Raw genomic sequence first — 24,322 nt, forward strand, 5'->3', positions numbered from 1 at the left:
AGCCTCTGTTCAGTCGCTGAAGAAAACTTACAAATCCTTCCTAGTGTCTAGCTGTTTGATTAACTTGGAATTCCTCCCTGGGAACTGACAACTGTCCCTCCAATGACACTTTACCCTTTCTCTAGGTTTCAGCAGGAGGCTTCCGCCCTTCGGAGAGGCTGACCACTGGCCTGCTAGCTGGACTGTTTGCATCTCTTCTTGTACATTCCCACCTTTAGAAAATACCTCATAGTAACTAACATATGATAGAACTCATGGCTGGTTTTATAAAGCAACAAGCAACAAGAAGGGTGACCTCATGGTCTAAGTAAGTCATTACTTTTGCCCTAGTGAAATCTAGTCTTCAGAAATAAGCATTTTTATTATTGAAAAAATGAAACAAAATGAACCATAAGCAGTGTAACATTGCCTTGTTGACTGCTGAAATCTTATCAATATGCAATTTTCTGCATTCTGACCCTAGCAGCTGCTATATTTTTTTCTAGCTATAAATAAAAAAAGGTTTCCTGAGTTGTACTTTTCAAAGACTAAAGATATCAAGGTTTAAAAGAATATAAGAATAAATACACTTAGAAAAATATAAAGAAAAGATATAACTTTTCAGTTTTCTTTTCATTTAGTACTCATGAAAAGTAAAATGAGGAGGGAAAAGAAAGAAGGAAGAAAGGAGAGAGAGAGGAAGAGAACCATTCATTTCTTTTATAAATTTAAATGTTAATGAGACAGAAGATGTAGCATACTTTTCATTGCAAGAGACACAGGAAAACAGTTGGTTCTGATATGCTGGGCGCCGCAGACTCCCAGCAGTGTGGAAGGCACTACTGGACCAAGACGTGTATGCAATGGCTTCGTTTGGGCTTCAATAGTTTTGTAAGACCAGAATACTTAAATTCCGTGAGATCATTCTCTCGTAAAGTACAAAACCAAATAACCAAACCCAATGCTTACATCACTTCTCCACTATTGCTTTAGACTGTCTCCCACCACACTGAAGAGCGTGCAGAGAAAGTGAGGTTTTCTAGCACTCACATTATCGCTTTAAAGAGCGAAAACACATGTCATCATTAAGGAAAGTGCAGTGTTTCTATTTTAGAATGAAGACACCACTATCTGGGGGCTTGGAATGTTTCAGAAGCAGAGCACAGTAGTGCCACTTCATACTGGCTCCCTTGCTTAGGGGAGAAACACTGGGAGATTTCGTTCAGCATTCTTTTATGAGGGAAGGCTGAGTTGGGATTATTTTTCTCATTGTTGAAAAGGTTAGAAATGATAACCATTACAAATAATAAATGAATGAAACTAATGATGGAAATTCTAGCAATATGTTCTTAAAGCCATCCATCAAAACTGGGTTTAGAGCTGAAGAAATGGCTCTGTGGTTAAGAAGATGTATTGCTCTTGCAGTGGACCCAAGTTATCTTCACAGCACCCATATCGGGCAGCTTACAGTCACTAGAAACTCTCAGTCCAGGAGATCTGAATCCCTGTTCTGGACTTAGTGGCCACCTGCACTCACATGTACACCTACCCATGTATAAGCACACAAATAAGACATAATTAAAAAATGCGTTTGACCTGGGATGTCCAAAGAATGATTATCTTTTTTCTTTTGTTAAAAGCTGCCATAGCACAGTTGAACATTCATCTAATTCATTACTAAACTGAAAACCAAGGAACTGGTTTCATTTCTGCTTGAGGTAGGAAGACTTAGGACCCACAGTTGTATCTATTGTAAACATATAAATTTAGTAGGTTAGATAGACCTTAGAATATTTTCCTGAAACAAAATAATAATTTTTATTCACATGAAGTTAATAGCCCATATATCTCATTAAACAAATTTCAATCTCCTTAATTTCAAGATAAATATCCAAGTATTATGATGTCTTTGCTATGTATCAGTGGTCAGAGGCACAGTTTAATGCAGCTCTCTTCAGGCTGAGGGTTGCAGCTCAGACTGTAGCAATGTGTACTAACATGTAAGTGCTGAATGAGCCAGAGAAACTCTGAATGAAGATAGCATTTACCAAACATTACCTATGCATGTCTTCTCATCTGTGTCAAGCTGATGTCCATGGTTACAGGAACAATGGGGTCCACCAATTGCAGGTTCACAGTGATGAGAACAACCACCATTGTTCTTTTCACAGATATTTACAATTTCTAATTCAATTCCTTTCCAAAACAAGCAAAAGAGGGTTATTAGCATAACAATAGAGAAAAATGGAATATATGTTAACAATGCACATGCTTTCTCTTTTGAGAGGATGACACACTCTATTGGAAATACATCAACACTTTACAGATAGAAAAGTAAAATTTTAAGGCATAGCATGAGCATTATACATGCCTAAACTGTATTGAACTACTAAGTGATGAGAAGAAATCATAAGTCAATTAATAAAAGGATAAGAAAGGCAATAATGAGCCCATCAGTGGCTACTAAATACTTTAAAAAACATTTCCTTTAGGGGATCCAAAGTGTGTGTGTGTGTGTGTGTGTGTGTGTGTGTGTGTGTGTGTGTGTATTTAAAACTGATGATTGTTCTTTTCAGTGCCCGTGGGTTCATAAAACTACTGTTAAAAGTGACTTGGGGCTTAAGTGATACTGAACCAACGTACTGGCTGATCGTCTGTAAGTTGCATCACGAGAGAGTGCTAACCAGCTTTGATGCATATAAAACACACTTATCATATTAGCATACTGTTAATTTGGAAACATGTCACCATCCCTGGCATATGCTAGTAATTTGGACATATTGGTGAACATCAGACTCAGCATATGAATGTTGACTGGCCTGAGCATGCAGACGTTGTAGCCTCTGATTTTCTAAATTAAGACACAAGAAGTAATAGAACACTTGACTCAGTGTTTAAAGTATAAAATTTCAAGGCTCTGGCCACTGTTTTTTTTTTTTAATCATTTCTATCACTCTTTGTATGGGCACTCTGATCTCATTGACTGTGCCCATATCAGCTTCTTTCCTTTGGTCTTTTTTTATGAGAAATAAAAATTTATGTTTCAATAAATGATCCATCATCCAGTGTCAAGCATTGTCATTAAGCTTCCAACACTTTTGACATTACAGATTATTAATTATTGCTCATATTTTATCAACTATATCTTATATTTTTACTACTATGCACTTAAACCAAGACCATGTCAACTTTTTGTTCTTATATATACCCATTTTGTTCATTTATTTTTCATTTATTTATTTTTTTAATTTTATAATTTAATTTAATTTTACATGTCAGCCACAGATTCCCTTGTTCTCCCCCCCTCATTTTCCCCCCAGCCCACCCCACATTCCCATCTCCTCCAGGGCAAAGACTCCCGTGGGGATTGATGATCCTTTGGTCTTAATGCCCGAGTCCTTTGGAAGAAGAACATGAAAGAGAACAGGACAAATGTACCTGGGACTGTGGCACTCCTTGGGAGCACGTTTCATCCTTGACACTGGGTGGGGTCCCTGTAGTCTCCAAGAGTGTGCTCAACCACACAGCCTCCTGCTGCAGCACACAGCAGCCTGTATGTCCCCAACCTGCACTCCAGGTCCCTGTCACTCTCACCCCACTGTGCCTTCTTTGCTTTAGCAGCTCACAGCAAATATTCAGAATTACATTCCCAAAGATTGGTGAAATAAATGGAGATTATGCTAATCAACTGACTGTTGAAAGAAGAGATCTCTCTCTGGGCTGAAGACTGAGAAAACCAGAATGCATAAAGGACTGAAGGGCTAAGTGCTTTTATTGCACATGAACACATGACACAGGCCTGAAGTGCTTTTCATGTTTGCCCCTGTCAGCCATGTAAAGAGGTATTTAAACCATCGTTGTTACCTTCTAATCCATCAGGACAATCCCCATTAGTTTCCAGATGGTAGGATCCAGAGGGGTCAAGGACACCACAAGAAAACCCACAGAATCAACTAAGCTGAGTTCATGGGGGCTCACAGAGAATGAACCAACAACCAGGGAGCCTGCATGGGACTGACCTAGGCCCTCTGTATATATGTGACAGTTGTGTAGCTTGGTCTTCTTGTGGGGCTCCTAACAGTGGGAGCAGGACCTGTCTCTGACTCTTTTACTGGCTTTTGGCACCCTATTTCTCATACTGGGTCTCCTTACCCACCCTTAACACAAGAGGGTGGGGGTGTTTAGTCTTACTGCAACTTGATGTGCCGTGTTTTGTTGATACCCATGGGAGGTCTGCCCTTTTCTGAATAGAAATAGAGGAAGAGTGGATTGGGGTGTGGCTGAGGGGAGGTTGTGGGGAGGGACTATGAAGACAGGAGGGAGGGGAAACTGAAGCCAGGATGTAAAATAAATAAATATTAAAAAGCATACTATGTGTCTTTATCTAATTCCTAAACTGTATAAATAGATTTAAAAGTAATGTTAAGATTTTCATAATAGATTAATAATATGAGGTTCAGAAACAACAACAAAAACACTTTGTCTCAAGTAATAGAGGTCATAAATGGGTGAGTTTTCTGACCAGAGATGACTTCTATATAGTACCAACCACAAGGCAAAAATAATTTGATTAACAGTTTAAATTTAAATTTATAAACATTCATAACATCTCTTTTCATAAAGTGCCCCCAAATCTGAAAATAACTCAAATTTTATTAGATGGATAAATAATAAACCAGTTGTGATATGTCCATTCAGCAAAATAGCCCTCACTGAAGAAAAGCCAGCACCTCAAGGAAGAAGTAACTTGCCTGGATCTCAAAGGCATTTTGCTCAATGAAAGTTCCTGCAGTGTATAACATACTTATGCAGCACTCTAATTCCAGGGATGTAGAGCAGATCAGTAACTTTCAGATGCCAGTCATAGGTAGGAATAGGGGACAACCAAGTAGAACTCCAAAGTGTTTTCTAGAGTGACTAAGTTACTTCATCCTTGTTACAAGGGTTTCATAAAACTACACATGTTGCCGCTGGTGGTATTAAAGAAAAGTTCATTTTATTGCCTGTTAACTTGTAAAAACATACAAGCCCATAGGTCTCACCTTCTTCTCGAGTCTTGGTCCCTGTTCCTTCCACCTGCTCTCTAGGCTTCCCTAATCTCTCCTGGATATTTGATATCATTCTTTCTTGACTCTGGTCCCCAGGCAGAGTTTTCTTTTTATTACTCCATTGCCCCATTTCCATATGAACTCATTCTTACTCACAGCTTAAACATCATTCCCCTAACCTTGACCTTTATTAATATCTAGATTAATTTTTTTCTATTTAGAAAATGGGTAGAAACTTTCAACATGTATTTCCACATGGGTCACCAAACTTGACACACCAAAGATAGAACTGGTGACTTTTGAATTCACTCCCTGTCTCCTGGCTGTGTTTTTCTTTTAGGCCCCACACTTTCATAAAATTCATTAGTATTCTCCTGATTGGTGAGGCTTGAGACCTTGAATTATTCTTGATCTTTTCTTTACACACTCTGAGCAACACTTGAACAGTACACCCAAACCTGTCTTAGCAGTCTCCAGTGTACTCCCTGAGTTCAACCCACCACCATGGCTTATCTTAGAACTCTAATTTTACTTTCAAATGACTCACTATATGTTCCCTATAGAACTGTCATTGTATGTATGTGTGTGTATGTGTGTGTGTGTGTGTGTGTGTGTGTGTGTCTGTCTGTCTGTCCGTCTGTCTGTCTGTGTACAGGTGTGCGTGTAAGCATGTGTGCAGGCCAGAGATTGACCTTGGATAGCATCTTTAACTGCCCTCTACGTTGTTTTCTGAAACAGGCTTTCTCATTGAGTCTGGAGCCACTAATCTGGCAAGACACACTGGCCAGTGAGGCCCAGGGAGACTCAGGTGTCTCTCCAGCATTGGAATTACAGACGTGCATAGCCACATCCAGCTTTTTACTTGGTTTCTGGATATTTAAATTGAGGTCTTCATTTTTCCATGGCAAGCACTTAACTTCCTGAGCCATTCTCCAGTCCTGCAGTGATTTTAAAATGAAAAGAATATCCCACAAGTCTTTGTAGAAGACTTTGTACCTTCACATCACATCTGGGATAAAATCCAAGCACCTCTGAGTGGTCTGAGGTCTGCATGATGTGACACTTCTCCCTGTGTATCTTGGAGCTTCATTCTACCCCACTTGTTCACTCTTTCCTGTCCAGACTAGCTTCTTAGCTAAATTCCAAACCAGCCAGCTCAGCCTCCCCTAAAGCCGTTCTTCTTACTGTTCTATTTCCTTCTCCTGGATTGTCTTTGAAGTATAAAAACTTCAGTTTCCTTTACCTGATCCAGAGAGTTTTAGATTTTGATTTTTCTTTCAGGTTCAGGGTGTGTATGTGTGTGTGTGTGTACATGCATGCACATGTGCATGTATGTCATATATATATATATATATATATATATATATATATATATATATATATATAAAGAGCTATAGATCTTTCTATATGAGATCCATTTCTCAACATCAGACTCATTTGTGGTCCCTACTTTCCTTAGACAGGCAGCCTGAAGGTAATATTTCACAACAGTTTTGGTGCACACTCCCTGTTTTTATTACAATCTACCACATAAGAACAAGTGTGGAGTACTGTGTCAGTACTTCGATGATGTTAGAGTTGGGAGCATTGCAGAGTTTACGTTTTCCGTTACCAACAAGCAGCCTGCAGCATCACTGTGGGATATGATCATGGAGATGTCTTGGATGACTTTTGTTTTAATCTCGTCTATATGAATTCACCACCATCTACATCTTCAGTTCCAGGGATCCACTGCTCTTCTCTGCTTCCTTGGGCATGGAACACACTCATGGTATACATACAGATTCTCAGGTAAACACCCATACAATAGAGTAAACAAACCTGAAAAGTTAAATGAATAAGTGGCTCTAGACATGGGCAAAGTTCTGGTTCATTTTGACAAAAGGTGTCAGAGACAAGGAAAAGCTGGCCTCTTATTCACGAATGTGAGCTCCAACTCAGCACTGGCCTTACAAACCTCATTTCCTTCTATGCCACCAGCTTTACATGTCCATCATTGCCTATCCCCTGTGGACATGAAGAGTTTGGATTTTTGGAGAAGACTGTTTTTAGGTCATTGGAAACTCTAATCATTTCTCCAACACTCATCAACTTTTAAGGAAAAACACAGGGAAGAATCTGTTTGAAGAGTTCTGTGTATACTTTCCCCATCCTTGCTAGGTACCTGTGGTGCTGTCTGCTGGTGGTTTTTTAAGTCATATATATCTAATATTATAATAATCTCATTAAAATATATAGGATAAAAATTGTTTGAACTGTGTGTAATGCTATAATAGCAGCACTTGGGAGGCAGAGCCAAGAGTAGTATTCATGAATTCCAGGATATATAGCAAGTTTGAGGCTGGCTAGGACTATGATGACTCAAAACAAAAGACAAACAACCTCAGATCTACAACTGGCCATGAGAAGTCAGCTAATGTTTTGGGTGCTTGACCTGAATGATTTACAATGATCTACTTTTATAGTATAATAAAAATCACTCAGGGGCCACGGATATGGTTCAGTGGTAAAGGAGAGTCAGCCAGGCCTAAAAACCTGAGTTGATTCCTAAGATCCACATGTCAGAAAGAAAAATCAGACTCCTGAAAGTTGTACTCTGATCTCCACACAATTGCTGTGGCTGCACACACATACATACACACACGCGCACACACACACACACACACACACACACACACACACACACATATGTATGTAACATAATTTCTTAAAAATTATACTTAAACAGGATCTGTTTCTTTTCATACAGATACAATACATAAAGTATATGTCTCTAGTAACACAATGTTGAGAATGCTTTTGATGAAAGTCTCATCTAATGGTGAAATGTGTGAAAGTTCCCAAATTCGAATCACATGACAGTGAGTATGAATTCACGGCACACTGTAAGGACTGAGTGGTTCTATTACATAATATTTCAAGATTTTCTCTAAAGAAATTAAATAACCATAAAGCCTTTTCTTGGACAAGTGTCCTACAATACACTCATTTCATAGAGGTGCTAGATTCATGGCTAAATATCATGATGCTCTGAAAAGATTTCTTCTGCCTATGGGTTTGGAGACACCTCAGAATACAGATTTTCACTGAGAAAGATTTGCCTGGCAGTAGTAAATATTAGGGTCTGGGGATTATTGTAGAGAGAACTTAGTTAAATATTCCCATCAGGAAAGTAAATGTAAAAACACACTTCCACATAATACGGTCAACTCTAAGGCAAATTGCTTTCCTGAGTAAATTCTAAAGAAAGCCCATAAGTCATAAACCATTATTAATAATGATCCCTTTTTCATGATGCCTGAGAACTTGCTAGTCCATTTGCAAATTCACTTGCATATTTTAAAATATGCTTACCCCTAAAAGTATGGCTATATTTGAAAACCAAATATTAATAAAAAAAATTGCATCCACATTTTCTCTTCCTGAAAGGGGATTCCTGCAGGCATTCAGAAAGGTCCCAACCTCAGAAGTTCTTTCTTAATTAGTAGTCAGTTTCCCTCTCGTCTTATTTACTTTGCTCTTTAAAAGACAAACACCACTGTGCAGAAACTGCTCTATGAACACAGTAGAATGAGTGGACAGATGGAACGATACATCAACAATCATGAAACAGAATTCTATGCAGAGAAGAGTGAATTTCCTGACTTTTAATGGTGTCTCTTCATGAAGAAGCCCAGGAAGAATGTAAACATAATCACTTGTCTATCACTCTGTGTTCTTTGTCTCACATCAATAAAAATACGCACGGTGCATGGAAATAGTGGGTGAAGGGCTTGTTTATGCAGAACTGGAAGGCTGTTCAAGTCCCAGCCCTAAGACTTAGTGACTTTTGCTCTGAGTGTTTTGGCATTAGCAGCGAATGTGAAAGGGTGCAAAGAGCATTTTTGAGAAAGAGATTCCACCAGAATACAGTGGCTGTCACTCATGTAAGTTAGGCCACTGAGCACACAGTTAAGGGATGTCATTAGAAGTAGAGGAACTGGAAGCACAAATTTGGTACTGAGCTAGAGCAGAGATGGAGATGAGAAACCAGGACAGTGTAGGAGGGAAGAGAGAACTTTAGAAACGTGAAAGTAATTGTCATAGTTTGGTTTCTATTGCTGTGATAAACAGCACAGCCAAAAACAACCTGGGAAAGACAGGTATGCCAATTAATCACAATCCAACATGAAGTAAAGCTAAGGCAGGAACTGAAGCAGGGAAGGAACCTGGAGGCAGGAACTGAAGCAGAGGCCATGGAGGAACACTGCTCACTGACTTAGCCTTCATGGCTAACACAGCCTGCTTGCAAGCTCCTGGCTTGACCCTTCCACATCAGTCGTTAATCAAGACAATGGCTCACAACCTTGCCTATAGGCTAATCTGATACAGTCATTTTCTCAGCTGAAATTCCCTCTCCCCAGTTAGCCTGGCTTGTGTCAAGTTGGCCCAAATTATCCAACACAGTAACCAACTGAGGAATGACTCTGAAAGCCTGATCAAACCAGGGAGGTTTAAATTTTATCTGCAAACATGAAAGGACAGAGATGAAAGAGTGCATGGAGGGTCAGAGATGGAGATCTGTCAGCATGGGTGATGAGAAAATATGAGCTGAGAGAGAGGGAATGTTTATTCTGGCTAACAAGAATGTTTTCATAGAAATTTAGTGGATGTGAACTCATTTGAGAGTATTTTTAAGATAGGAAATGTTAGTAATGTTAATTTAGAAGGCAGTAATAATGATGATTCAGACAAGAAGGGGATTATTATGAGAGCCAATCTCTTGATTGATACCTTTTAAGAGATAACAACCCCCAAACACACAAATGAAATGGCTTTGACAGCAACAGGACCAAACTCTTTTGTATTAATAGGGGTTGACATTTCCTCTTATAATTCTATGGAGATTTGGGGAAACTTGTTAGCTTGCATAGTAGTTTGCATCTAGTTTTTTTATGGTATAAAAGTCAAGATAGGTAACTAAAATGGGGAGAGATGATGAATAAATTTGTAAGAGAAAGTGAAACCCGCTGCTGTTTGGAAAAGGAGGATAGCATTAAAGTGGGGAGGATGGAGGTGGGTTGGAACCAGATACTCAGAGCTTAAGAAAGTAGACAGTGTGCTTCTTTGTGGGGAAAGGGATTGGATAGGAAGCATCTACACATAGCAACTGTAACTGATAACTCCATAGGCCAACATTTTAAATACATCTCTAACAACAGGTATATTAAACTAGCAATTGAGCTGAGATGGGGAATTAGGTATGGCTGGGAGACACAGTGGATAAGCGTTTGTCTAGGCAGTGAGCATGTGAAATATAATGAAACATTTGAAGAGGTGTGATGAATGTCAAGGGCAAAAGAAGCCAGTACTGACAGCAGACAAAGGAGCATTTTATGTTTTGGGCATGCAATTACAGCCTACAGCTTTTCTTTCCTCTTAAGTTTCCTTCATCCATGCTATTTCCTCTTCTTTGGGCATTATGGTGGAATCTTTAGTGTTTAACCGAGGTGATACAAGAAGACAGAACTTCAGAAAACATTTAAGTCATGAATCCAAGATTTTCAAGTCAGAAGACTGACCATCCTGTGAATCATTGTGCAGACTATTTTGTATCTGGTTCTTTCCTCAACAATAGAATGAAGCAGGTTATACATGTCAGTCCCCATCTTCACACTACCCCACCAGGCAACATGTTCAGAAACTTCTTCTTGGCCAAGCTTTTCAGTGTTGTTCTTTCAATTATTCCTCTCACTTGATACTGGTAAACCCTCACTGACTATCAAGACTGTCATGGTTGCTACTTACTGTAACAATGTTTTCCATCAGCTCCTAGCTCGAAGCCAGGGTGGCAGGCACAAGTGAAGGACCCCTCTGAATTCACACAGCGATGAGCACAGGGAGCAAGTTCTTCATCGCACTCATTTATGTCTGCAGGGAGAGACGCATAGCAGCTGTCATAGCAGCTCTAATTAAGACTTATTTGTAAATTATCAAAATGAATAAACTGTCACCTTCCACTTAACCTCTACTTTTCAACATAATACTAAATACTACAGACTCCATCCACTGAGTGAGAAGGAGGGATTTGTGAGCCAACCAGCTGCTACGACTATGCCTGTGCATCCCGTGTTTTTCTGATGCTCACTAGTACTTCTTCATGTCTACTAGAACCAGATGCTATTAATTGGAAAAAATTGAATGCAACTGTGAATAATAGTTTGAATCCATTCCTCAACAACACAAACAGAAGCCACTGCAGTCTGATGTTATGAACATATCCTACTATTGAAAAGATATTCCAATTCCCTGGCTTCTTGTTTACTTTTGAGATTGTATGTTAATTACATTTCTCCCCATCCTTCCCTCTCTTCAAAGCCTCCCACATACCCTGCCCCACTCTTCTTCAAATTCATGGCCTCTTTCTTCATCAATTTTTATTGCATGCACATGTGTATTTGAATATACACCTATATTCCCAATACCATCCGTTGCAAATTCCCTCTTTTGAAGGAGAAGATACAGTGACGGGAAAGTCAGATGTGAGGCCTTTCCCATAGCAACCCACACTTGGTCCATATGCATTTTCATAACTGTTGTGACTGTGATGAGACATGCCATATGATCCTGGTGTCCTGTCTCTCTTCTGAAAGTGATGCTCACTTCGATCCAGCATGACTTCAGTTTTGTGGTCCTGGTAACCTCCTCTTCCTTTTAGCTGAAGAGGTCCTGTCACATCTTATCTGACTAGTGCATCTATTTCCTTCACATCTGCCTGCCATTCCCCAATCTCGTGTACTGGTAGAGCCCTCAAATATGCAGTGGTATTGGGGAGAGATTTCTAGGATTAATGTATCAGACATTAAAATAGGAGCCAGAAAAATGTAAGTGATCTGTTTTTCTATTCATCTTGCTTGTCAGTTTTCAAGAAACAGTACTTACGATCCTCTACTCTCCCTTCTGCCAGGTGCCAAGCTAGGTTTGTGCTAAGAAATGAAAACCAGGGAGGGGAAAATGGCTCGGCAGTTAACAACACTGTCTGCTCTTTTAGAGGACCCAGGTTCATTTCCCAGCACCCATTTGGCAGCTCACGTTCTTTGTAACTCCAGTTCCAGGAAATATGATGCTCTTTTATGACCCCTGTAGGTACTGCATGCACGTAGTACAGAAATATACATGTTGGCAAAAATACCCATACATATATGAAATAACAAAACAATAATTAAAAACAGAAGTGGAAACCAAGCTAGTACATCTTTGCCAGAATGATATGCTTAAAATCCATAAACCTTTTTTTTCTTTTTATTTCACTTTATTTATTTTGTGTGCGTGTGTGCATATGTCCACGGGGGCCAGTGTCAAGGGACAAAAGTGTAGGTCAGAGGACAACTAGTAGCAGTTGGTTCTCTTCTTCCACCATCCGGGTTCTGGGACTTGAACTCGGGCTGTCAGGCTTGGCTTCAAGTGTGTGTACCAGCTGAGCCACTTCACAAGCCCCCATTTCTCCCCCAAATTTTCACACTGATTTTTGTGTCTAGTTTGTATTCATTTTCTCAAAATGTTTATCAGTATTGTAAGTCAAGGAACATTTTGTTGTTTTCATAATTAATCCAAATAAACTGTTTCTCATTTCATGGAAATGTCATGATAAAAATGAAGGATTCTGTGGTTTCTCAGAAGTTATTAAAACAAAGGCTATCCCACAGGAATTCCTTTGTCCTCTATTGGTGCCAGTCATGAAATAATTTAGCCCTTTCATCTCTGAACTGAAGTGTGTCTGCTCTGCTATTTCTGGAAACAGAAATGTGTAACCTTGTGTTTACGGGGTTTCTTTTTCTTCTCATTTTAATTATTCCTAAGTTCTGAGGGCCTCATTTGCACATACTTGCTTTTCAAAGGTTACCCCCACCTCTGTAGTCTATAATCAAAAACTCCCTATGTGGTTCCTAAGGGTTTTGAAATATTAATTCTGGATTTCACTTTTTAAAAAAAGAAACAGAAAACAAAAACCATTACTTCTGAAAGCACTCTAGGTCATTTTTTACAAAAAGTAAGAATTTCACTGAGGTTTTTTTTTTTTTGTAGCATTCTAAAATACCTTTCATAGTAATCAAGTCAAGAATTAAAATGTTCTTTTTTAGCATAAATAAAAACACCCTTTCTCCTACCTGCTCCAACTGTTCAATCTGACTGCAACAGAATTTCAAACAATTACCCAATTAAGACATCAGCTTCAGCCTCCTACCTTCACAGGCCTTTTTGTCTTCAGACAGCTGGTACCCAGCATGGCAGGTACACCTGGCCACGCCATTCTCAATTTGACATAGGTGAGCACAGCCATTCCCACCTGCACAGGGGTCTGTCTCTGAAAACAAAGAAGCGGTGCGAGTTTGAAATTGGTTCAGTTTAGGAAGATGTGCTAAGTAGACGGCTGGACAAAGGAAAGCCATGGAGCTGTTAGGGTTATTTGTTTCCCATGTAAAGACGGTTAAAGATTCCAGAACAGTCTTTCCCGCTTTCCTATGGAACTCATTCAACAAAAGCACTTCTGCTTTGTGATCTGAGCCCTGATTCTGGACAAAATAAATAGAGAGATCAAAGTCAAAAGGGACTTAATTTAATATCCCTGTTTCCAAGTTTGCGTCTCCTGCCCTCTGACACACAAGGGAATCGACAGTTCCTTTGGATGGCTCTGTTCCGTTTCTCTATCCAGGGTTCTACACCTTTGAAGAGTCAGATTCCCCTTAGACCAACTCTTTCCCTAGATTCCTCCTGATATTGGATCAGCAATCATGGCACTAAGAAAAAGTGGATGCAGAAACAAAGGGAAGATTCTCAGCTATATCCAGTGGGGATGGAAATTTAATCCTTCCTTCCCTTTGAGGAAAGGGTCTTTGTATGTAACACAGGCTGACCTTGAACCCAACCTGACTCCCAATGATAGCTTCAGAATGCTAAGGTTACAGACATGTTCCACCACAGTTGCTAGTAATTAACTTTGAAATTTCTAAACATCCTTAGTTGTCTAAGACCAGTTATTGGTCCCAGACTATAATTATTGTTATAAATTGTTGAGTGAGGTTTTCTTGCATTTGTTAAGGACTTTTGAATTTGAGAAATGTTCACTTATTCTGTATTCTTCTTATTTGGTAATGTCTGTTCTTGGCTCTGGGACAGAGTGATGCCAGTGTCACATAATGTGTCCCATGGTGCTGTATGCTTGTCCCATCTGATAAACACTAGAGCTTTGGTCTAAGTTCTTTAAGAGCTTTGGGGGAGTTGTCTTGGTGATTTCTGTTTCGCAGAACTGAACATTGATTCAGCCCTTCAGTAGACACAAAGATGTTCAGACTATCTCTCTCTAGGAGATCACCATGTTGTTTTTCAAAGAATGGATCCAGTTTTACCTAGGTCATACAAAGGAACTGATAGAAATAGTTGGAGACTTGGATATTCCTGTGATTGCAATTTATCAGACAAAGTCACAGAAGGGTCATGGGGTAACATTCGGTGGCAGATTGTCTGTTAGTATACATCTAGGGTTTCCTAAACATCCAGTGTTTGTTCCCAGCATCAAAAAATAATATACTGAAACAAGATGACAAGACATTAAAAATTATGGAGACAAAACTTAACTACGACACTACACCAACTAACATTTTTAACTCCTTCAGCAGTGTTCTCGCAGTATACATTCTTTTTCAATGCACAGAGCTCTGAAATGACAGACCATGAACTGAGTCAAAACAAAACATCAATGGATATAAAATTACTACAGGGGATTTTTTTTTCTATTTTTCTGTTCTCCTGCCAGTGCTGTTCACATGGGTATTAGGCACCAAAGCACAGTTCCTCATGTTTGGTCAGTAAGAACTTTCACACTGTGCCCATCTCCCCATCCCAAGGCAAACATACATATGTATATATATGTGTGTGTATATATATATATATGAATATATATATGTATATATATTATTACTATTTAAAATTTTTTTAAATTTTATATCCCTACTTCAGTTTTCCCTCCTTCTTCTCCTCCCATTCCCTCCCCATACCTTCCCTCCAACCCCTTCAATCCACTCCTCCTCTGTTTCTGTTCAGAAAGGATCAGTCCTCCCATGGGTATCAACAAAGCATAGTATATCAAGTTACCTTAAGATTAAGCACCTCTTCTTGTATTAAGGCTGGGCAAGGCAATCCAGTATGGGGAATGGGGTCCCAACAACCAGCCAAAGTGTTAGGGACAGCCCCTGCTCCCACTGTTAGGAGTCTCACTAGTAGTCCAAGCTACACAACTGTTGCGTATGTGTAGAGGCCTAGGTTGGCCCCATGCAGGCTGCCTGGTTGTCGGTTCAGACTCTGAGTTCTAATGAGCCAGGTCAGTCACTTCTGTGGGTTTTCTTGTGATGTTCTTGGCCCCTCTGGCTACTTCAATCCTTCCTTCTCTTCAACAGGATTCCCAGAACTTAGCCTAATGTTTGGCTGTGGGTCTTTGCATCTGTTTCCATCAGTTACTGGATGAAGGCTCTCTGATGACAATTGGGATAGTCACCAATCTGATCATAGGAGATGCCAGTTCAGGCTACGTGTCCCCTGTTGCTAGGAGTCTTAGATGGGGTCATCCTTGTAGATTCATAAGAGTTTCCCCTGCATCAGGTTTCTACCTGACCCTGAAATGCACGTTTCCAGTCATCTCTTTCAGTATCTTCTTCCACCATCTACCACCCAACCCAATCCCTCAAGTTCCCATCCCAGGAGATCTCTTCTATTTCCCCTTCCCAGGGAGAGCCATGCCTCCCCTGCTTGGGCCCTCCTTGTTATCTAGCCTCTCTGAGTCTATGGATTATAGCATGATTATCCTTTACTTTACAGCTAATATCCACTTATGAGTGAGTACATACCATGTTTGTCTTTCTGAGTCTGGGTTACCTCACTCAGGATGATTTTTTTCCACTTTCATCTATCTGCCTTCAAATTTCCTGATGTCATTGTTTTTAACAGTTGAGTAATACTCCATTGTGTAAATGTACCACATTTTCTTTATCCATTCCTCAGTGGAGGGGCATCTAGGTTGTTTCCAGGTTCTGACTCTGACAAATAAAAATGCTATGAACATAGGTGTCCTTGTTGTATGATTGAGCGTTCTTTGGCTATATGCCAAAGAGTGGTTTAGCTGTGTTATATTGCCAATTTTCTGAGAAACTGCCATTTTGATTTCCAAAGTCACTGTAAAAGTTTGCACTCCCATCAGCAATGGAAGAGTGTTCCCCTTGCTCTACATTCTCAACACCATGAGCTGTCTTGTGTTTTTGATCTTAGGCATTCTCACGGGTATAAGATCAAATCTTAGAGTCATTTTGATTTGCATTTCCCTTATGGCTAAGAATTTTGAACATTTCTTTAAGTGTTTCTATGCCGTTTGAGATTCTTCTATTGAAAATTCTCTGTTTAGGTATATACTTCATTTTTAAATTAGGTTATTTGGTTATTTTATGTCTATTTCAAATACTTTTAAATAACTCAAAACGTCATTGAAATGAACAGGGCAAAATTAAAACAGTGCTAGAATCTGAAAGTTTTAAATATTTATACCAAAAGCCAATACTAAAATTTAGAATTTTCAAAAACTAAATAAAGTCAACCCAAAATAAATAGAAAAATAACTTTGATAACAAAATTTAAAAAAAAACACAATAAATAAAAGATACACAATGAAGTAAGTTTTTTCAAAAGATGAGTGGTATTATCAGTACTCTAAGCTAGCTGAAACTAAAACAGGATCACAAACAAGAGAATACAACAAACAATTTATACACATATACCTGACAAGTCTGTATGATACAGGCCCAAACCTGCCAACAGAACGAACTAGGAAAATTTACTGAAACTGCATTAAGAAGCCATAGGAAGCTTTTGAACTCCATTTCAACTTCTAAATTTGTTATCAAATTTGATTTTTTTCCTCAAGAAATTAATAAATCATCTCAAACATTTAAACAAACAAACAAACAACTATTCTAATGCTATAGAAACCTTGGCAGAAAAAAATTGTTGATGCTTCTCATCTTTAGGGTCCAGCTAATATTCAGCCATATGATAGTACAAACATAAATGTCACAGAACAACAGTCCAAATTAGCATAGAGGCAGAAATGCCATATCATATCTTTACTGACACTTCCAAGGTTTACCAAGGTGACGATGCACCTAGAATCCTCATATATGGAGTGGGAACATAAGATTGTTTAATTCTATAGGCTGAAGAGGTGGTTTAGAGAGTCAAGGTACTTACTGCCAAGCCTGATGACCTGAGTTCCATTCCTCAACCCCATGTGCTGAGATGAGAGAACCAACTCCTTTCTTTAAGTCATCCTCTGACCTCTACATACATGCTGTGGATTGTGCACCCACACACAAACACCAGGTGTGCACCCACACCCACACACCAAATAAATACATGGAATACATTTTTTAAAATGGTTAGTTCTAGAAGATACTGTGGCAGTGTTTAAAAGGTTAAATGTGCAGGTAGAATATGATCCAATAATACTGCTCTAGGCTGGTTATGACTTAATAAATGCTCCTTTGTAAAAACATGGAATGAAATATTGATAGGTATAAAACTAGATGAATCAATAAAACATTATGTTGAACAAAAGGTGATAGACAAGTGATCACAGGCAGACTAAAACCATTTACATGACTTCTGCAAACCACAGGTCTAATCCTCAGTAGAAAAAAGCAGACATAAGTTGCTTAAGTGGTATGATGGATATTCTTGGTTGTCTTCTTGACTACTGCTGTGGGATAATCCTTCTGTACTCTGTGAAAATTATGCTGTGGTTAGTTTAATAAAAAAAGCTGACTAGCTAATACCTGGACAGGATAAGGTTAGGTGGGGAAAATAGACTAAGGACACTAGGAAGAAGAAGGGTGGGGTCTTGAGAGTCATGAGAGACACAGAAAGAAGCAAGATGAATCTTTCATGTTGAAAGAACCTACTGCCACAAGGTAGAGGGTACATAAGAAATATGGGCTAATTTAAATGTCAGAGTTAGATGGTAACAAGCCTGAACTCTTGGCTAAGCATTTATAATTAATATTGAGTCTCCATGTTGTTTATTAGGAATTGGCAGGCAGGAAAGAAAAGTCCACCTTCAAATGGCAATCCAACCTGGGGCTATAGTTAACAGAAAACCAAGCATCTGGAACACCTGGAAGGGATTTTTATTCCATTTAATCATTTGTGGAAGGAAGACCCACCTTAAATCTAGATCATTTGAGGTGGGAAGACCCACTCTGAATCTGGGCCACACCCTTTTGCAACAGCGTGTATAAGGGATACTGAATGAAGAGGCTTTTGTTCTTTTCCTGCTTGTCTTTGTCCTCACCAGAAAGTTCATCTACCCTGCTCCAAGGCATAACTGCACTGGAATTAGAGCCTACTTCTTCAGAATTTCAGTATATACTGAAGATCAGCTAAGACATCCAGCCTCGTGAACAACTACTCCATTCTTGGACTTTCTGTTGGGAGACAGCCATTGTTGGAGTAGCTGGACCACAGCCTGTAAGCCACTCTAATAAACCCCACATACATACATACATACATACATACATACATACATACATACATACATATATAATACCAGTTCTGTTCCTCTAGAGAACCCTAACTAATACAGTTTGGGAGTAGAGAGCTTTTCTGAAAAACGTCATAAGAGATGTGTCAAAGGGAATGGAAATATTCAGATATTTACTATGGTGATATCTATAGAGTTTAATCCTTTAAGTTTGGAAATTTAAATTTCTGGATTTTATTTAACACAGTTGTACCACTAAGAAGTTGAATTTTTAAAATTACAATAAGAAAAAAAGGACTCTGTGTGTGTGTGTGTGTGTGTGTGTGTGTGTGTGTGTGTGTATGTTTCATATTCAAGACATATTCTTCATGACCTAATGGGTACTTGGGCCCTCTTCAGAGCAAGTACCACATCTTATTAATTCTTCTATTCAAGCTTATTTGCTTAGTTAACAAGTGTGAATGTTTTCAAGGGCAGTATAACTGACCTTCTCTTTACCTTTCTTGAAAGGAAAACAGTGGTCACACCAGCGCACCTTATCTCCTGTTCTCCTTACCTAGATAGTTATTGTCCTGGCAATATGACTAAGAAGCATTCTTTTCTCTAGATGATTCCTAGCTACTGTCTCCTCCATGAAACCTTTCCCATTTTTCTCAGTGACTACTTTCACTCTTGCTAGAATCTGATTTTCTCAAATTGGATCCTTTAAAATAGCAATGAGATATTTGTAAATGTTACATGATAAAAGCTTCAAACATATAAATAAGCCTCTGACTAAAGAAAAATTGTTTTTATTGAATATCAATAAAATATTGAAGCTCTTTAATGTGAAATTCACTTTGGTCATTCCAGAATGGTAGGGTATTTGAGTATTTCATGCATATTTGACTCTGACATATTTACCAAAATATATTTAATAAATGAATCTTTTTGAATTAGAAAGGCCCACATAGGCTCATATGTTTGAATACTTGGTCCACAGCTGGGTGGAACTATTTCAGAAGGATTAGGCAGTGGAACCTAATTGGAGAAGGTGTATCATTTGCTGTGTGCATTGTGGTTTCAAAAGACAGGCACCACCCCCAGTGTTAATTCTCCCCTCTCCGTCCTTCCCTCCCTCTCCCTCCTTCTTCCCTCTTCCTCTTTCTTCCTCCCACTCTTGCTCACTCTTACTTTCTCTGCCTTCTACTTGTAGGTCAAGATGTAAACTCTCAATTGACCCTGCTGCCACTCTGTGCTCCATCACCGTAAAATCTAATGCTCAGAAACTGTCAGCCCAATGAAACACTTTCTTTTCTAAGTTGTCTTCTTCATGGTGTTTTGTCACAGTAACCAAAAAGTAACTAAGACAGAAGATGGCACCAGGCAGTGGGATACTGCTGTGACATGTCTGACCATGCCTATTTCTGAGGAATGTGGACGACTTTAGGAGTTTGGACTAGAAAGGTAGATGAAGGCTGGAGTGGGGTTTATGGGCCATCCTAGTAGGAGCTCGGAAGACAGTTGTGTTGAAAGTTATATGAAATGTGGAGCTTTCAGAGGGGAACAATATTAGCAATGGGGCTAGAGATCATTCTTGTGATATTTTGGCAAAAACTGTGGCTGCTTTCTGCCTTTCTCCTGAGAATTTACCTGAGGCTAAGTTGTAAAGTAATTAACTATATCAGGTTTCTATACTACCCATCAAATGCCCCTCAATATTAACTGTCTCTGCCCATATTTCCTCCCACAACCCCATTTCTCCTCCTGACTTGATCCTCCAATTCCAGATAAGTATCTATTCTATTTCCATTTTCTAATGAGATCTGTTCCCTCTAGTTCCTTACTCTTTCCCTACCCTCTGTGGTTCTATAGATTGTAGCTTGGTTATTAATTGCTTAATGGCTAATATCCACATATAAATAATACATACCATATTTGTCTTTCTGGGTCTGGGATACCTCAATAAGAATGATATTTTCCCAATTCCATTCATTTAACTGCAAGTTCCATGCTGTCCTTTTTTTTCTTGTCTGAGTAATATTCCATTGTATTTGTATCTCATTTTCTTTGTCTGTTATTCTTATGAGGGACATTTAGGTTTTTTTCCAACTTCTGACTATTATAAATAGAGCAACGGTGAACACGGCTAAGCAAGTGTTTCTGTGGTAGGATGAAGCATCCTTTGGGTGTATACCCAAGAGTGGAATTGTAGGATCTTGAGATAGATTCTCATCTTTCTAAGGAACTGCCACACTGATTTTCATAGTGGCTCTATGAGTTTTCACTCCCACCAGAAATGGAAGAGTGTTCTCATTACTCCACATTGTCACCAGCAGGAGATGTCCCTTGTTTTGTTGATCTTAGCCCTTCTGACAGGTGTAAGATGAAATCCCAAAGTGGTTTTGACTTGTATTTCTCTGATTGCTAAGGATGTTGAACATTTCTATAAGTGTTTCTTAGCCATTTGAGTTTCCTTTACTGAGAATTCTATGCCCCCATTTTTAAAATGGATTATTTGAAAATTCCTAAAATACATACATATATGAAAACAATCTAAATGAAAACTGTTAAATAATGGGGTGGACAGAATCCCAACCGGATATCTCTTGTCAACAAACAAACTTCCAGTAGTGGGATTGAGTTATATCTAATTGAGTTGTTGGCCAAAGGGGTCTCACAGGAATCCCCAAACAACCCAGGCTGTTGCCAAGATTATAGGTTGCTCACTACAAACTGACAGCAAGTCCCCATTGAGGAGGACAACATCTACACAACTCATTGAAAATAGAGATGTTGAGCCCGTGCCTGCATAATACCTTCATTCCTGTGTTATATAGTCTTTAGTACAGGGAGATACTCTACATGCCACCAAATGAGAAATATAAACACCAAGCCAGTCACAAAATCATTGATTTACAATGCTGTATTGCCTTTATATGCAATGCAAGATATGCTAGGGCAACTGTGGCACAAAGCTTGGGGGGTAACCCACTAATATCTGACTTGACTTAAGGCCCACTCCATGAGTAGAAACCCATACTCAACACTGCTCCTATGACCAAGAATCAGAGACTAGATAGCTCAGTAACCTAGGATAAAACCAAGTAATACTGGTCTAAGAAAGAAAAACATATAGTGATAAAATGACTCCTAATGCTCAGCCCTCCTGCAGCCGTGAGAACAAATACAGAGACCCACAGTCAGACATTACAGAGAGTGGGAGACCTTGGACCATTCAGCCCTAAATAGGATGTGTGCATCAAATCCTTCCCTTCAGATCTCAGGGAACCATGTGGAAGAGGAAGCATAAAAGAGTGGAAGAGCCAAAGAGGACGGAGGACACCAAGAAAACAGAGCCTCTAAATCAACATGATCCAGAGACTGAAGCAGCAGGCACTGGGCCTTCACAGGGCTGCACCAGGTCCTCTGCCTATATCTTATGGCTTCCACATCTCAGGCTGTGAATGAGCTAGCCTCTGATTGCACTTTCTCTTGGTGTTTTCCTTCTGTTGGTTTGTCCTGCCCAACTTTGATGTGATAAGTTTTCTTCTTTTAAAAACTTAGTATATATAATTTTGTTATTTTTTGAATGAGTGAATGAAAACTACCACTTGGGTAAAAGTTAACAATTGAACTGTCGTTGACACATACTGGGAGGGGGAAAATCAATTTTCTCCAATGGAGTGATACTGGGTATGTCAATCACTCCAGGGTAGGCCTTATGTTCGGGAAGAGTTGACCAACAAATAATGGACTCCACAGGTTTTTTGTTTGTTTGTTTGTGTGTGTGTGTGTGTGTATGCACATACATGCACTTTTATTTGGTCACAATTTGATATTTTTTTCTCTTCTTCTGTTGTTTTATTTTGTTTTCTTGGATTTTGTTTTTTGGGTTTTTTTGATGGTGTTGTATTGGGTTTTTGTTTGTTTGAGAAAGAACCTAAAGTTTGGTGGGTAGGGTTTGGGGAGAGGATGGGGAAGGATTTGGGGGAAGGAAATATGTGATTAAAATACATTTAAATTTAGAAATTGTTTTAAATAATACAGATATAATTAAAAAATAATAAAGAAAAGTAATGATCTAATTTCTTGGTCAAAGGAGATTTAACAGCGTAATATTTAGTATGTTAAATGTTTTTTTAGTAATCACTCTTATGCGGGTCTACAATGAAAATAAATAAGTAGGGTAGAAAGAAATACAAAATGTGAAATTTGAATAAAAAAGCATCAAGAAATTTAACGTTGGCACCAAGGCTGTGCCAAAAGATATAAGGAGATTAAGAAGAAGTCTGATCTAAAAGGGAGGGGTGCCCCCAGAGCAAGACTCCACTCAGCTAAGCTTCAAAATTGTAAAAGGACAATACTTAAGAAATTTTCCATTTTTAAAAACAAGAATAAATAAAAGCTACTGAAAATACAATTCAAGAAGGCTAGAGTTTATCCCAAGCAAGTGGCCAAACTTGGCAGTGTCACCTACATGGTTCTGGCTTTAGAGCCATGAGAGACACGTGAGTAAAGGAGCTGTAGAACCTCCCTTCATGTTTAAGAAGGGCTGCTGAATCAGGGCATTGTAGTACCTGCGTGAAGGCTATGAGAGGTCAAGAGCCCCTGGGAAGCCATTGTGTGAAATTGAGAAAGTGAAGCTTGGATTGCATTGGAGACCCCAAATTGTTGGAAATGCCAGAGCCACAGGATATCTGTCTAGAAGGACTGCACATATGGAGCAGAACCTGTCCAAGAGAGAGAAATGTGCAAGCTGGCAGGGTGGAGCCATCTAAGCCAGTTGACATCACACAAGGAGTTACAGGATTTGAAGTTTGCCCTAGTTGAATTTGGTCTTACTTTGGTCTAGTATTTCTTCACTATGACATGACTTCTCCCTTTTGGAATGATAACGTATATTCTGTACCATTGTATGTTAGAAGTATGTAATTTGCTTTTTTATAAGGGTTTATAGTTAAGAGATTGCCTTGAATCTCAGAAAAGACTTTGAATTTTAAAAGTGTTCAGACTATAAAAGAATATGGGGATATATAAGGTTGGACTAAATGCATTTTACATTATGTTATGACCATAAGACAATGGGGACCAGGGAGTGGAATGTGGTGCCTTGAATAAGAATGACCCTCATAGGCTTATGTGTTTGAGTACTTGGTCCCCAGCTGGTGAAACTGTTTGGGAAGGATTAAGTGGTGTGGCCTCATTGAAGGAAGTATTTCACTGGGGTTGGGCTTTGAGGTTTTAAAAGACTAACACCATTCCCAGTACTCTCTCTCCCTCTCCCTGTCCCCCTGTACTCCTCCCTCTTTCTGCCTTCTACTTGCTGATCAAGATGTGAGCTCTCAGGCACTCTTGATGCCATAACATTGTTCTTGGTACCATGAACAAGAGTTAGAACCCTCATGAGTAAGTCCAGTTAAAGACTTTTTAAGTTTCCTTGATCATGGTGTTTTCTCACAGCAATAGAAAAGGAGCTGAGACAGAATGTGTTGTGTGAGTATGTGTCCTTGTGTGAGTCCATGGAGGCAGAAGAAGGTCTTCCATCTTCTGGACTCAAGTTACATGAATGTTACCATATAGGTGCTAAGTACCAAACCCTTAATGTCTCAGCCACTTCCAGCCTCTGTATCTGAATCTTTTCATGGAGCAAATATGGGAAATGATGCTTGACACCATAATTTGCTTCTTATCATAGCATATCTTTAACTTTATTGGACCAATAGCAGAACATATTCTATAGTTTTAAATAGAGTAT

General features: G+C 39.1%; 1 protein-coding gene across 2 annotated transcripts in view; it reads right to left on the reverse strand.

Annotated features, from left to right (window-relative positions):
• LOC131912994 (EGF-like and EMI domain-containing protein 1) overlaps positions 1-24,322 on the reverse strand; it is a 615,403-nt gene that overhangs the window by 19,957 nt on the left and 571,124 nt on the right. Inside the window, exons 7-9 of one of the 2 annotated variants that reach the window (XM_059265324.1) lie at positions 13,252-13,371; positions 10,815-10,937; positions 2,038-2,175 (exon numbers count right to left, since the gene is read on the reverse strand). In XM_059265324.1, coding sequence (XP_059121307.1) covers positions 2,038-2,175; positions 10,815-10,937; positions 13,252-13,371 — 381 coding nt within the window. The remainder of the gene's footprint in view (positions 1-2,037; positions 2,176-10,814; positions 10,938-13,251; positions 13,372-24,322) is intronic. The other variant, XM_059265325.1, reaches the window with a different exon arrangement.

Source organism: Peromyscus eremicus, chromosome 6 (assembly GCF_949786415.1).
Source record: "Peromyscus eremicus chromosome 6, PerEre_H2_v1, whole genome shotgun sequence".
Lineage (NCBI taxonomy): Eukaryota > Metazoa > Chordata > Mammalia > Rodentia > Cricetidae > Peromyscus > Peromyscus eremicus.